The 15,689-nt window shown below is 46.2% G+C and overlaps 2 protein-coding genes across 2 annotated transcripts; both read left to right on the top strand.

The window, feature by feature from the left end:
• The first annotated feature begins 5,903 nt into the window (after positions 1–5,903).
• On the top strand, positions 5,904–6,778 carry LOC117190790. The gene is made up of 4 exons (XM_033395848.1): positions 5,904–5,934; positions 6,003–6,149; positions 6,221–6,484; positions 6,574–6,778. The coding sequence occupies exons 1-4, from the start codon at positions 5,915–5,917 to the stop codon at positions 6,674–6,676; spliced, it is 534 nt and encodes a 177-aa protein (XP_033251739.1). The 5' UTR covers positions 5,904–5,914; the 3' UTR covers positions 6,677–6,778.
• Positions 6,779–11,230: 4,452 nt separating this feature from the next.
• LOC117191466 lies at positions 11,231–11,991 on the top strand. The gene is made up of 4 exons (XM_033396323.1): positions 11,231–11,250; positions 11,319–11,465; positions 11,536–11,790; positions 11,889–11,991. The coding sequence occupies exons 1-4, from the start codon at positions 11,231–11,233 to the stop codon at positions 11,989–11,991; spliced, it is 525 nt and encodes a 174-aa protein (XP_033252214.1).
• Positions 11,992–15,689: the final 3,698 nt, after the last annotated feature.

Below are 15,689 nucleotides of genomic sequence, written 5' to 3'. Positions count from 1 at the left end.
GTGTGAAAGCGTGGAGCAGTGAGAGCGGGTGCGGAAGCCACAGCGTGGATACAGAAGCAGCGGTAAGTACAAATAGCCCAACCAGGAAGGATCAAAATATTGATGTCTGGAATGGCTTTATTCAAGTGTGAGAGCCTAACTGGGACTCGTGCGAGCAAAGGACCGACCCCACATATGAATCTGTGGCATATTTCAAATGCTCACGCTTGTGTGACTGCGCCCTGCGAGTCCTTGTCTGCATCCATTTGCCGCTCGCACCCGTGTGCCCAACATCAAAAGCTTTTCACACTTAATTGGGCGTAAAATTAAGTCAGAATTGATTAGAACACTTGAATGACAACAGCCGTGGCCGTGTGCTGATGTCAATGCATCAGAGAGAGCCGCATCCTGCCAGCATCCAAGCCCCCAAGCCTCCCAGCTCCCAGCTCCACTCCACCTCCTGCAGCAATTCGCTGCATTCTAAGCATAAACAAACTTTTTGGTTTCGATTTTCCCCAGCTGACGCACGGCACGGCAAGCACGGCACGGCACGGCACGTCGGTGACTTCGGCCACGTTCCTGCCGCTTCTCGGGGCTCCTGCCACTTCCGAAGCCGGGCACTCCGAGACAGAGGCACATAATTGCTGCTGGGAACTTAGCTGGGAGGCTCCCCCGCAACCCTGTTTTTCATCGGATAGTTTATGAAATTCAATTTCCCCAAAAAATGGGGAATTTAATGAGCCGACATTTATGCGAGGCCCCTCTGCTTCGGCACCATGCACGTCTATAGATATTCAATTAACTTGAATTCACAGCCATAACTCTCCGAACGAGTTCATTCCACATGCATTTGGCCAGGGCATAGGCAAGTCAACTCGATTTCCGGCTATTAAGACATGGCTGAATTTCAGACGTGGAATGCAACGCCATGGAGTGCCGAGTCCAGGCAGGATAATTACATTTTAACCGGGTGATTCGAGCGGAGAGGAGAGTCGACAGCAACGTCAACGGTAATGGATAAATGCACATCTTCCGCCGCCCTGGGGGTCCTGGGAGCCGTCCTAGGGCACGGCACATTTAATGGGAAATGAATGGCAATGTTGGAGGTAGAAAATTATGAAAACGTTCCAGGGGTAAGTTGTACGAAAACCAGCACGAAGTGCCTCCATAATCTTCCACTTAAAGTTGATAAAAAATGTAAGCGACTTCATTTCGCCCGGGAGCGATACCTCTGACGAGGACTTCAAAGGACAGCTGGAAGACCCAGGACAAACTCGAGGCGAAAGTGAGTAGCTCATTGAATTGGATGGATTGTCATCCAGTCGGTGACAGCAATCAAATCAATCACACCAGCCTCCACCTGAGTAGAGCAGGCAGGTCAAAGTGCGGCAGCCTTTTAGGATAAAGAATGGACCCCTTTTCTGAAATTTAGTGATGTTTTGCGATGCAGCAAGAGGGAATTCCTACACCGATTGGGGCAAAACTTGGGCTAGGTACAGCTGGCAAGGCGATAGCTTGATCCGATTCATAAATAATATACAGCTAAGGGTACTATATGTTTGGATTCATTGGGAATCCGTGCGTGGTGATGTCTAATGCAATTTGCGTAATTGAAACCCACTCGAAAGCAATTAAATTTCCTGTGGTTGGACCACTCTCCGGCAATGAGATTTGTTAGAGTAATTGCAATCGAGATTCCCAACTAATCTTCAGGTAAAACAATCCATAATGGAGCAGAAGTTTTGTTCGCATTCGGCATTTATCAAGTTTGAAGTTTTAATTTGCTTTCGCCCCAACAAAAACAACTACAGAATACAGAATAACAAAAGTGTCAACACGATTATAATTGAGTTTAATTAAGCCGCAAAGTAAAGCCTCTCAGCACTCTTGTCTGTGGACAGACCAACAGAAATTTAAAATATTTGCGCTAATCCACTTGGCAACGGCCTAACAGAAATGAACAGCTGGTGCCAGTACAGGCCTCTTCAATGGGCCAACTTTCGGATAAAAGAGGTACGTGCCAAAGGCTTCAAATACTCGTATTTGCTGGGGCCAAAGTACGTACAATAAACTCGAAGCAATCCGAAGAGCAAAGTTGCGATCTGGAAATTTATGGATGGCGAAGGCCAAAATGTTTTGCTGCCCAAAACCCAGGCTGAACCCATTTGTTGGCCCAGCTCTGAAAATGTCACATGCTCCTCACACCCACAGCTACACCCACACCCTGTGTGGTCTGGGTCTTGGCCGTCTGGGTCCGTCTCGGCCGGATTTGTCTGCGCCAAAGTTCACTGACACTTTCATGAGTTTTCTTGGGTCGACGAAAATAGTTTTTCCACATTTCGCATTCGACCGAGTGGAAATGAAATCCCCTTGGAGCATAGATAGAATATTTCAGAGCAGTGCTCGCTGCCAAAAGCTTACTGTTACACATTCGTTCTGCGAAACGAAATCCAGTTAATTAAAATGTGGCAAGCAAATAATCAACAAGCAATTCAAACTAGAAAAAGACCACAATTCTGCTTCCTCTCTGCCTTTGCCTGCCGTAAATGGCCGTCCAATTGGTAATGGCTCGACAAAAATCCCACATTCATATTTACGAACCATAAATATGGACTCGTACTACCAAAAAAAGGAAAGGAAAAAAATAAAAGGAGGTTAACCAATTTGTTCGCTTGCGGCTGCTGTAAGTGACAACAAAAGAGGTGGTGGAGCCGGTCAAGGCATTGTAGCTTTTTACAAATGAGTTTCCGTATTTCATTCGGATTCCATGCATATTGCATTTTCTATAAATACAGTATTTGCCAACTGTTCTTTTTTATTTCCACTCTCAAACTGAGTCAATGCAGTGCGTGGGAGGAGGTGCAGATGCAGCTGCAACAGCAACAGCAACAGCATCGGGGTGGCAGCATCAGCACCGAAAATAAATTTCAGATATGTCACAAGCAAAATGAGATAGAGTTTTTAGGCGAATATTCGATGTGCCATGCTGCGTGGGCAGTGATGGCCAAATGCAGGGGAAGTCAATGCGCTCTAGCCGAAAAAGTGAAAGCCAGCATCAATCATGTGAGCAGGCGAGGGATATAGTTGTCAATCGATTCGCAAGAAGTTCAGGGTTGCTACTGAACTGAACCGTTCGAAAATAGTTCTCTACGATCCAGACTACAAAGTGGCAAAACAATAACACTGCCCCACACACCAGACGTGCGATGTCTCAGCTAATTTGCATTGCTACCAGCGCGGACGGGCGTCCTCCAGGGCCTGCCAAATTCTAAATTTTGGCTAATTTGTCAACAGCCCCCCAGCATTATCCGCACATATCCGACAATTTGGGTAGAACCAAACATCTAACAAAAGCTGTACACATTCGCTACTTACACTATATGGATAGTACGGATTGAATTACTGGAACCATGTGTCCGCTATAGAGAGCTTAGCTTGTACATACATAAATGGGCACCTAGCACTATTATATTTTGCATGCAAATTCCAGGACACAAGTGTGTACCCTCACGTAAAGATGATGCCAGAAATTCCAACTGACGAAGCAGATATGCGATACACTGATGAGGCTCCTCCGTGCTTAGCCGCCTCCTTTGGCACTGACACTTGGCATTTCGCAAGCTTCTCGAGCCAAGGCGAGCACTTCAGAAAATTGAAACTTTCAGTTTTATGCCACCATCGAGCACACAGCACAGTACTTTTACATGGCCAAGTGCAACTCTTTTGGCTGACTTTTCAATTTTCTAATATGCTTTAAAGCTTCTGCTTGATGCTGTTGGGAGCGGCGCCTATTGCTTAATTCGATTTTGCTTGACTTTGATGCTGGCAAACTTCATTTGTCCGACTCTAAAAGCGGGAAATAGGATTAGGCCGACGGAAATGCATTCAAGCTTACTTAAATCCATTTCTAGTTGGGCAACGATACAAGGTACCAATTAATAATCTATAGGAAATCAGATTTGACAGGAGTTAGGGAAGAGAGAGTTGCAGTGCACGCAGTTTATGGAAGAGATCCAAATTAAATTAAGACTGCCAGAAGTATTCCACAAATAGCCATGACCAGAATGAAGTTACTTTGGGCCAAAACGAGGACGGGTCAATACTTTTTTCCAGGCTTGTGGATAGATCAGCGTCAGTGCGGCGCCTTTAATGCAAGTCTGTGAACGAATTGTATTTGGTAAATTTTCTTTACAGGAATCCGAAAGGATCGAACAAGGTGAAAATGAGCAGTGTACGAATTAAACATTTTACCATTTAACCATTTGGTAATTTGTTAAACCATTTTTTTGTGAAGCTCAAGACTCAAGCCACGGAGTACTATTAATAATACGAAAATGTACAGTAATTAGTATCTGATCTACATCCATAAAACATTGAAATGCAGCCCTGAATATCGCTCCGATTATAATCGGGAGACAGCTCTGCTTTTCACTTTGAATTCCGGTTTGAGCAGGCGACGACTTTCAGTGTGAAAATCCGAACAGTCATCCTTTCGAAAATTGTGCCAGCGAGCGGAGCTCATGTAAAGTGGAAAATTAAATATAAAAATTAAAATTCCTCTCAGAGTCGTAGTGAGAAGTGTCGAACAAAATATTCTAAAACTGTATTTAGCACGCGCGAGTTCTCAAGTAAGTTCACACATATTTAAAGTGAAAAATTTCGCATTTGCCGCACACACGAACACACGCACGCACACACAAACGCCGGTTTTGTGAACTCACTTGACGAAAAGAAAGAGCGAGAAGAAAAAAGTTGCCAAATCAAAGTGGTCACCGAGCCGAAGTCCGTTGAGCCCAAGGTCAGCACCAAGGAGGCGCAGTGCCAGTCATCGGACTGCGAGACTTCCCAGCAGGAGCCGGTCTCGCAAGTAAGCAGCCCGAAGGCGCCCGTGTGGGGATCTTCAATGCCGAGGACTTCTTGTCGCGTGCTCAGATGAACGACAAAATTAACAACATCTTGCGCTCGCCCACCAAGCCGCCCAACGGGGTGCGCCAGCGCTCCGTCTACACCAACAACCCATCGCCGGTAAGTGAAATTCCAAGCAATAACGTGAAAGTTTCTTCAATTTTCAGACATTTTGTTTTACAAAACTGCCGCATCATCGCGCTAGCAGGGTATCAACAGCGAGTTAACAGCCGCCGCAGTCTTAACAGCTCGGCAACAGCAGAATTGCCACATCACCTCATAGGCCTCTCCTGTTATTTCAGACCTTCTTATTTTCCGTCTCGCTCTTTTCCACCATTGCTCTCTTACTTTCCGACTTTAATATTCGAATTTTCCTTCTCTATTCCCCCCCTCTTCTCTTCTCTTCTAATACTATTCAAAATAGTTTGGTTAATTTCTATAAAAATCAAATGCAAATTGGGAAAAACGCACACACGTATGTAAATACATATATGTATGTATGTATGTATATGGATGCGTTAACAGAATGTCGACATAATGTTAGCAACAGTTGCAAAGTCATTCGATTTCTGCGCTGCTGACACTTTCTCTCGTATCTGTCGTTTTCTCTCCTGCCGGTATTCAATTATTTTCTGGCACTTTCACTTCCTCAACCCTTCATTTCCTTTCGGATCTAACTTCCGCTACTACGTCTCGGCTTCTCATCCCCCCTCCCTTAGCAAGCAAGCTTGCGTGTCGGCATGACTGGGGGGCAGCTGTCCCAACGCATGAGCAACATCTCGCTGTCCTCCGGCACGGACTCCGTGGGCCACATGGATCGCGGCAGCAGCTCCAGCAGCTCCAGCAGCTCCAGCAGTTCTTTGCATGGGGCAGCATTGACATGACTCTGGACAAGGCGGTGCGCGTGCTCAATCAGCGCAGCATGGTGGCAGTTGCTCTATCACGCAACTGCAGCAACTCGGCTTTGATCCACCCCAATGGACGCATCTTGCAGAGCGGCGCTAAAGTCGAAATAGTCACCTACGACGGCATGAAGGGCAATAACTTTGTGTGAGTGGGAATGGCCCTTACCCCAACGTGGCATCTTTTGAATCCTTTGAATTATCTTCCCATTACAGTCGCTATGACAAGATGTGGTACAAGGGTGTGAGCTTCACCAGCGAGGCGTGCGCTCTCATCTACCTGGTGGATACAGCCGGGACGCGCACCACAACCGACACTTTCACCGATCTGACCAAGGACTACACCCTGGCAGTGTTCTATGAGTGAGTCCCCCCGGCCAATTGCATCGCTTCTTATTTGGCTAATTTCGATTTAATTCCCGAACTTCTCGCAGTGACTCGCGCCATGGTCCCTCTTATATGGCTGAAGCCCATGACGTGATTGCCAATTCAGCTTACACCTGTACCGAGGATGGCACTGAGATCTATGACATAAACGGATTTCGCATCACCCAGGCAGCCGATGGCCTGGTGAAGGTCACTCGTGTGGACAACAAGTGCTTGATTCGCACCAGTCCCGGCAATGGATCGGCCACTTTGACCACACCTGGCATCCATTGCACTGCCTCTCTGGGAAAGACCTCGCATCTGTTTGTTCGGTGAGTGTCAAACCGATGCTCTCAACCTCCCCCTCCCCCTCGCCCATCATCCTGCTCTGCTAACTTCCGTTCTGTTCTGTCCTTTGTAGTCGCAATGAGAAGCGCATGCACTTCGATGGATCCTGTTTCATTGTACGCAACGCCGGACACTCCGCCGGCTTCAATGAGAACAACCTGCTCATTGTCTACTAAGCGGCGTTCGTAGTCCGGAGATAGAAACGGCGCAGTGGTAGCCCATCCCACACGCACACACTCACACATGTCAACACATTTCACCTGAAACACAAACATGGACACCTACAGCAGCACACTTGAGGGACCTTGAGGGATTCAGTTAGGATCCCGGAATTAAGGAATATCAAAATCAATTTGGGAAATAAGTTAGAAAGCAAATATGTTCGTACAAAAACCAGCACCACACCACACCACACACACACACCTCAGCGAAGAAACTCAGCCCAGTCCTATCTGGGTTCCGATTGCTCGGCATGGGCGCAACACAACCACACCACAAACCCCCAGGGAATACTAGTTGTCTTTCGTTTACCATTGCCTACATATATATCATGCCGTATATATGCGTGTATTACTAGTTGTTATTGCAAATCTGGAGCGCTTTCCTGCTTCCCCAAATCAGTTGGCCAAATCAGACCGATCTCAAGCTGAAGCGGAACCAATCAGAGCCGAATCGCATTGAACAGGGCCGTGCCAGCGTTTGGTGTCCAAAAAAAGAAACATCGTTTTTCTACTCGTTTTCATTTCGGCTTTTTCAGTTCTTCTAAATTGTTTCTTTTACGCAGTTCAGTTCTAAATTTTGTTTGATAGACTTTAAAAATGGCAAAACACAAGAAAAAAAAGTTTAAAGAAATATCTCCCAAAAAAAAATTTACAAAATTATGCACAGTTGGTGCGTCTGATTAAGCAACGTGTATTCAACAATTATAGTAGATCAGAGGACTAGTTCTCTTGGGCGTTACGTTTAGGCAACGTAACGCCAGTGCCGATACATTATTTCTAAGCTACCAGTTCTTTCAATGCAATTCAATAATGTTCATCCACACCCGTAGCACACAGACACTCGAACACGTAACCCATAATCACACACACCGCACACTCTTTACAAGAGGCAAAAGAAAGTGAATTATTTGCAAGTGGCACAGCGCCAGCCACAGTTAAAACAGCCACAGGACACACATGAAAGATAGAACAGATCCTGTGAAAGGTAGAAAGTGAGAGTTTATTAAATTAACCCCAATTGTAATTTGATTAAAAGACACTTGTCCTGTGAGGAGGACAATGAAAGAAACCCCCATACAAACACAAAACATAGGCTTAATATATACATAAATACGATGGGATGTCCAATTATAATACAAAGTTAAGCCCAGTGTGAAAAACCGGGATTAGCCTTACGTCAATCTCCAACACCTCAATTTTCTATCATGTAAAGAGAAATTCATGTGCCCCAAAATCAATACTATGGAAGTATAATAAATTTAAAATGCAATCTGTTCATTCAATAAATTATTTTATTCCTCCAAAAGAATGGTGGAGCAATGGAGCTCGTTTCGTTTCCTACCCTCCATCCTTTGCTAATTTCTTGGTGGAAAGAAAATGTCGACTGCCTCCTGCCCCGTGCCTTTATGTGTTCGAGTATTTATGTACCTTCTGTCATACATGGCCGGGGGTATCGTAAATTTACAACAAAATTGTTTTATGGCCCCACTCCATGGGCCCTCCTGGCCCCCCTCAGGCGGAGCTTGGCGTTTACGCCGTCACCTGAAGTGCCATCAGGAGTTGGACAATTTCAGGCCCTAGACGACAGTTTGGTTCGGTTTCCCATCTTTAAGAGCACTTGGAATTTAATCATTTAAATTTCTGTGAGAATTTCCAAGAAAATAAATTTGAATATCTGCCGCTATAGAGTTTATATTTAAATCCGATTTAATGTAAAAGCGGATTACGCTCTTCCATTTTGAAGGGACTTCGGATAAGCCCTATCTTCGGAGACATCGGGATATGGAAGACCTTTTTGATCTCCAAAAACCAAGCTTCGCGGGGATACAAATATTTCGTTGAATTTTTAATTGCACATTAACGACACAGCTGTTTTTATTTTATCGTAGCGTGACAGCCCTGGGCGGCCAGTGTGTACACTCTTTTGGACTACAATATTGTTTGTCTTGCTGTTGACAGCGGTAAATTAGGCAAATGGAAGGAAAAGTACATTGATATTTAATTAGTAAAATGTCTTGAGCCTTGTCGTTACCGCACATTTACGACACAGCTGTTTTTATTTTATCGTAGCGTGACAGCCCTGGGCGGCCAGTGTGTACACTCTTTTGGACTACAATATTGTTTGTCTTGCTGTTGACAGCGGTAAATTAGGCAAATGGAAGGAAAAGTACATTGATATTTAATTAGTAAAATGTCTTGAGCCTTGTCGTTACCTGCAAACAAATCCAAATGCACAGGGATATCGGATCGACTGTCATGCAGACTAAAGTTTCCAACAAACTTAATCTGGAGCTGGAGGTGGAGGTAGGCACGCGGCGCGGATGCTACAGCGCTGGCTGTGGCTGTTGATAAAGATTATTGGATAATGTCTTGGCGGAACTATCTGCCACGTCTGTCTCTGTCATAAGAAGAAAGTTGTTCCATGGTTAGAGATACACAAAGAGAGAGAAAGAGAGATGCATACGGAAAGTGTGTGGAAGCGTGGAGCAGTGAGAGCGGGTGCGGAAGCCACAGCGTGGATACAGAAGCAGCGGTAAGTAAAAATAGCCCAACCAGGGAAGGATCAAAATATTGATGTCTGGAATGGCTTTATTCAAGTGTGTGAGCCTAACTGGGACTCGTGCGAGCAAAGGACCGACCCCACATATGTATCTGTGGCATATTCAATGCTCACGCTTGTGTGACTGCGCCCCTGCGAGTCCTTGTCTGCATCCATTGGCCGCTCGCACCCGTGTGCCCAACATCAAAAGCTTTTCACACTTAATTGGGCGTAAAATTAAATCAGAATTGATTAGAACACTTGAATGACAACAGCCGTGGCCGTGTTGCTGATGTCAAAGCATCAGAGAGAGCCGCATCCTGCCAGCATCCAAGCCCCCAAGCCTCCCAGCTCCCAGCTCCCAGCTCCCACTCCACCTCCTGCCAGCAATTCCGCTGGCATTCTAAGCATAAACAAACTTTTTGGTTTCGATTTTCCCCAGCTGACGCACGGCACGGCAAGGCACGGCACGTCGGTGACTTCGGCCACGTTCCTGCCGCTTCTCGGGGCTCCTGCCACTTCCGAAGCCGGGCACTCCCGAGACAGAGCGCACTAATTGCTGCTGGGAACTTCCCTGGGGAGGCTCCCCCGCAACCCTGTTTTTCATCGGAAAGTTTATGAAATTCAATTTCCCCCAAAAATGGGGAATGGAATGGAAAAAGGCCGGGCATCAATTTTCCTGCATTATCGTTTAATGACCCGACAATTATGCGAGACCCCTCTGCTTCGGCACCATGCACGTCTATAGGATTTCAATTAACTTGAATTCACAGCCATAACTCTCCGAACGAGTTCATTCCACATGCATTTGGCCAGGGCATAGGGCAAGTCAACTCGATTTCCGGCTATTAAGACATGGCTGAATTTCAGACGTGGAATGCAACGCCATGGAGTGCCGAGTCCAGGCAGGATAATTACATTTTAACCGGGTGATTCGAGCGGAGCGGAGAGTCGACAGCAACGTCAACGGTAATGGATAAATGCACATCTTCCGCCGCCCTGGGGGTCCTGGGAGCCGTCCTGGGGCACGGCACATTTAATGGGAAATGAATGGCAATGTTGGAGCTAGAAAACGAGGGGGAACGTTGTGAGTTGCTACGGACACCGCAACTCTACAGTTATACCCGATACTAAGTCAGGATGGCATCATCGCGCTAGCAGGGTATCAACAGCGAGTTAACAGCCGCCGCAGTCTTAACAGCTCGGCAACAGCAGAATTGCCACATCACCTCATAGGCCTCTCCTGTTATTTCAGACCTTCTTATTTTCCGTCTCGCTCTTTTCCACCATTGCTCTCTTACTTTCCGACTTTAATATTCGAATTTTCCTTCTCTATTCCCCCCTCTTCTCTTCTCTTCTAATACTATTCAAAATAGTTTGGTTAATTTCTATAAAAATCAAATGCAAATTGGGAAAAACGTACACACGTATGTAAATACATATATGTATGTATGTATATGGATGCGTTAACAGAATGTCGACATAATGTTAGCAACAGTTGCAAAGTCATTCGATTTCTGCGCTGCTGACACTTTCTCTCGTATCTGTCGTTTTCTCTCCTGCCGGTATTCAATTATTTTCTGGCACTTTCACTTCCTCAACCCTTCATTTCCTTTCGGATCTAACTTCCGCTACTACGTCTCGGCTTCTCATCCCCCCCTCCCTTAGCAAGCAAGCTTGCGTGTCGGCATGACTGGGGGGCAGCTGTCCCAACGCATGAGCAACATCTCGCTGTCCTCCGGCACGGACTCCGTGGGCCACATGGATCGCGGCAGCAGCTCCAGCAGCTCCAGCAGCTCTTTGCATGGGGCAGCATTGACATGACTCTGGACAAGGCGGTGCGCGTGCTCAAACAGCGCAGCATGGTGGCAGTTGCTCTATCACGCAACTGCAGCAACTCGGCTTTGATCCACCCCAATGGACGCATCTTGCAGAGCGGCGCTAAAGTCGAAATAGTCACCTACGACGGCATGAAGGGCAATAACTTTGTGTGAGTGGGAATGGCCCTTACCCCAACGTGGCATCTTTTGAATCCTTTGAATTATCTTCCCATTACAGTCGCTATGACAAGATGTGGTACAAGGGTGTGAGCTTCACCAGCGAGGCGTGCGCTCTCATCTACCTGGTGGACACAGCCGGGACGCGCACCACAACCGACACTTTCACCGATCTGACCAAGGACTACACCCTGGCAGTGTTCTATGAGTGAGTCCCCCGGCCAATTGCATCGCTTCTTATTTGGCTAATTTCGATTTAATTCCCGAACTTCTCGCAGTGACTCGCGCCATGGTCCCTCTTATATGGCTGAAGCCCATGACGTGATTGCCAATTCAGCTTACACCTGTACCGAGGATGGCACTGAGATCTATGACATAAACGGATTTCGCATCACCCAGGCAGCCGATGGCCTGGTGAAGGTAACTCGTGTGGACAACAAGTGCTTGATTCGCACCAGTCCCGGCAATGGATCGGCCACTTTGACCACACCTGGCATCCATTGCACTGCCTCTCTGGGAAAGACCTCGCATCTGTTTGTTCGGTGAGTGTCAAACCGATGCTCTCAACCTCCCCCTCCCCCTCGCCCGTCATCCTGCTCTGCTAACTTCCGTTCTGTTCTGTCCTTTGTAGTGGCAATGAGAAGGGCATGCACTTCGATGGATCCTGTTTCATTGTACGCAACGCCGGACACTCCGCCGGCTTCAATGAGAACAACCTGCTCATTGTCTACTAAGCGGCGTTCGTAGTCCGGAGATAGAAACGGCGCAGTGGTAGCCCATCCCACACGCACACACTCACACATGTCAACACATTTCACCTGAAACACAAACATGGACACCTACAGCAGCACACTTGAGGGACCTTGAGGGATTCAGTTAGGATCCCGGAATTAAGGAATATCAAAATCAATTTGGGAAATAAGTTAGAAAGCAAATATGTTCGTACAAAAACCAGCACCACACCACACCACACACACACACCTCAGCGAAGAAACTCAGCCCAGTCCTATCTGGGTTCCGATTGCTCGGCATGGGCGCAACACAACCACACCACCAACCCCCAGGGAATACTAGTTGTCTTTCGTTTACCATTGCCTACATATATATCATGCCGTATATATGCGTGTATTACTAGTTGTTATTGCAAATCTGGAGCGCTTTCCTGCTTCCCCAAATCAGTTGGCCAAATCAGACCGATCTCAAGCTGAAGCGGAACCAATCAGAGCCGAATCGCATTGAACAGGGCCGTGCCAGCGTTTGGTGTCCAAAAAAAGAAACATCGTTTTTCTACTCGTTTTCATTTCGGCTTTTTCAGTTCTTCTAAATTGTTTCTTTTACGCAGTTCAGTTCTAAATTTTGTTTGATAGACTTTAAAAATGGCAAAACTCAAGAAAAAAAAGTTTAAAGAAATATCTCCCAAAAAAAAATTTACAAAATTATGCACAGTTGGTGCGTCTGATTAAGCAACGTGTATTCAACAATTATAGTAGATCAGAGGACTAGTTCTCTTGGGCGTTACGTTTAGGCAACGTAACGCCAGTGCCGATACATTATTTCTAAGCTACCAGTTCTTTCAATGCAATCCAATAATGTTCATCCACACCCGTAGCATACAGACACTCGAACACGTAACCCATAATCACACACACCGCACACTCTTTACAAGAGGCAAAAGAAAGTGAATTATTTGCAAGAGGCACAGCGCCAGCCACATTTAAAACAGCCACAGGACACACATGAAAGATAGAACAGATCCTGTGAAAGGTAGAAAGTGAGAGTTTATTAAATTAACACCAATTGTAATTTGATTAAAAGACACTTGTCCTGTGAGGAGGACAATGAAAGAAACCCCCATACAAACACAAAACATAGGCTTAATATATACATAAATACGATGGGATGTCCAATTATAATACAAAGTTAAGCCCAGTGTGAAAAACCGGGATTAGCCTTACGTCAATCTCCAACACCTAAATTTTCTATCATGTAAAGAGAAATTCATGTGCCCCAAAATCAATACTACGGAAGTATAATAAATTTAAAATGCAATCTGTTCATTCAATAAATTAATTTATTCCTCCAAAAGAATGGTGCAGCAATGGAGCACGTTTCGTTTCCTACCCTCCATCCTTTGCTAATTTCTTGGTGGAAAGAAAATGTCGACTGCCTCCTGCCCCGTGCCTTTATGTGTTCGAGTATTTATGTACCTTCTGTCATACATGTCCGGGGGTATCGTAAATTTACAACAAAATTGTTTTATGGCCCCACTCCATGGGCCCTCCTGGCCCCCCTCAGGCGGAGCTTGGCGTTTACGACGTCACCTGAAGTGCCATCAGGAGTTGGACAATTTCAGGCCCTAGACGACAGTTTGGTTCGGTTTCCCATCTTTAAGAGCACTTGGAATTTAATCATTTAAATTTTTGTGAGGATTTCCAAGAAAATAAATTTGAATATCTGCCGCTATAGAGTTTATATTTAAATCCGATTTAATGTAAAAGCGGATTACGCTCTTCCATTTTGAAGGGACTTCGGATAAGCCCTATCTTCGGAGACATCGGGATATGGAAAACCTTTTTGATCTCCAAAAACCAAGCTTCGCGGGGATACAAATATTTCGTTGAATTTTTAATCTCACATTTACGACACAGCTGTTTTTATTTTATCGTAGCGTGACAGCCCTGAGCGGCCAGTGTGTACACTCTTTTGGACTACAATATTGTTTGTCTTGCTGTTGACAGCGGTAAATTAGGCAAATGGAAGGAAAAGTACATTGATATTTAATTAGTAAAATGTCTTGAGCCTTGTCGTTACCTGCAAACAAATCAAAATGCACAGGGATATCGGATCGACTGTCATGCAGACTAAAGTTTCCAACAAACTTAACCTGGAGCTGGAGGTGGAGGTAGGCGCGGATGCTACAGCGCTGGCTGTGGCTGTTGATAAAGATTATTGGATAATGTCTTGGCGGAACTATCTGCCACGTCTGTCTCTGTCATAAGAAGAAAGTTGTTCCATGGTTAGAGATACACAAAGAGAAAGAAAGAGAGATGCATACGGAAAGTGTGTGAAAGCGTGGAGCAGTGAGAGCGGGTGCGGAAGCCACAGCCCACAAATAGCCCAACCAGGGAAGGATCAAAATATTGATGTCTGGAATGGCTTTATTCAAGTGTGTGAGCCTAACTGGGACTCGTGCGAGCAAAGGACCGACACCAAAAATGTATCTGTGGCATATTCAATGCTCACGCTTGTGTGACTGCGCCCCTGCGAGTCCTTGTCTGCATCCATTGGCCGCTCGCACCCGTGTGCCCAACATCAAAAGCTTTTCACACTTAATTGGGCGTAAAATTAAATCAGAATTGATTAGAACACTTGAATGACAACAGCCGTGGCCGTGTTGCTGATGTCAATGGCATCAGAGAGAGCCGCATCCTGCCAGCATCCAAGCCCCCAAGCCTCCCAGCTCCCAGCTCCCAGCTCCCACTCCACCTCCTGCCAGCAATTCCGCTGGCATTCTAAGCATAAACAAACTTTTTGGTTTCGATTTTCCCCAGCTGACGCACGGCACGGCAAGGCACGGCACGTCGGTGACTTCGGCCACGTTCCTGCCGCTTCTCGGGGCTCCTGCCACTTCCGAAGCCGGGCACTCCCGAGACAGAGCGCACTAATTGCTGCTGGGAACTTCCCTGGGGAGGCTCCCCCGCAACCCTGTTTTTCATCGGAAAGTTTATGAAATTCAATTTCCCCCAAAAATGGGGAATGGAATGGAAAAAGGCCGGGCATCAATTTTCCTGCATTATCGTTTAATGACCCGACAATTATGCGAGACCCCTCTGCTTCGGCACCATGCACGTCTATAGATATTCAATTAACTTGAATTCACAGCCATAACTCTCCGAACGAGTTCATTCCACATGCATTTGGACAGGGCATAGGGCAAGTCAACTCGATTTCCGGCTATTAAGACATGGCTGAATTTCAGACGTGGAATGCAACGCCATGGAGTGCCGAGTCCAGGCAGGATAATTACATTTTAACCGGGTGATTCGAGCGGAGCGGAGAGTCGACAGCAACGTCAACGGTAATGGATAAATGCACATCTTCCGCCGCCCTGGGGGTCCTGGGAGCCGTCCTGGGGCAAGGCACATTTAATGGGAAATGAATGGCAATGTTAGAGCTAGAAAACGAGGGGGAACGTTGTGAGTTGCTACGGACACCGCAACTCTACAGTTATACCCGATACTAAGTCAGTATGGCTCTCCTCCGGCGGACGCCGCTAATATTAAACGACACGACAAAGAGTGCGTGCGAGAGAGACAGAAAATCAGTCTGAGCGTGACGTTACGCGCTGCGCAGCCACTGCAGATTGATTTGTTTCCTTTGGCTATATAAATGATCTGATCTGATCCAGATTCAGCAATCAGATAGATATGGT

Source organism: Drosophila miranda (assembly GCF_003369915.1).
Source record: "Drosophila miranda strain MSH22 chromosome Y unlocalized genomic scaffold, D.miranda_PacBio2.1 Contig_Y1_pilon, whole genome shotgun sequence".
In the NCBI taxonomy this organism is placed as follows: Eukaryota; Metazoa; Arthropoda; class Insecta; order Diptera; family Drosophilidae; genus Drosophila; species Drosophila miranda.
This window is presented reverse-complemented; position numbering and strand designations above follow the sequence as displayed.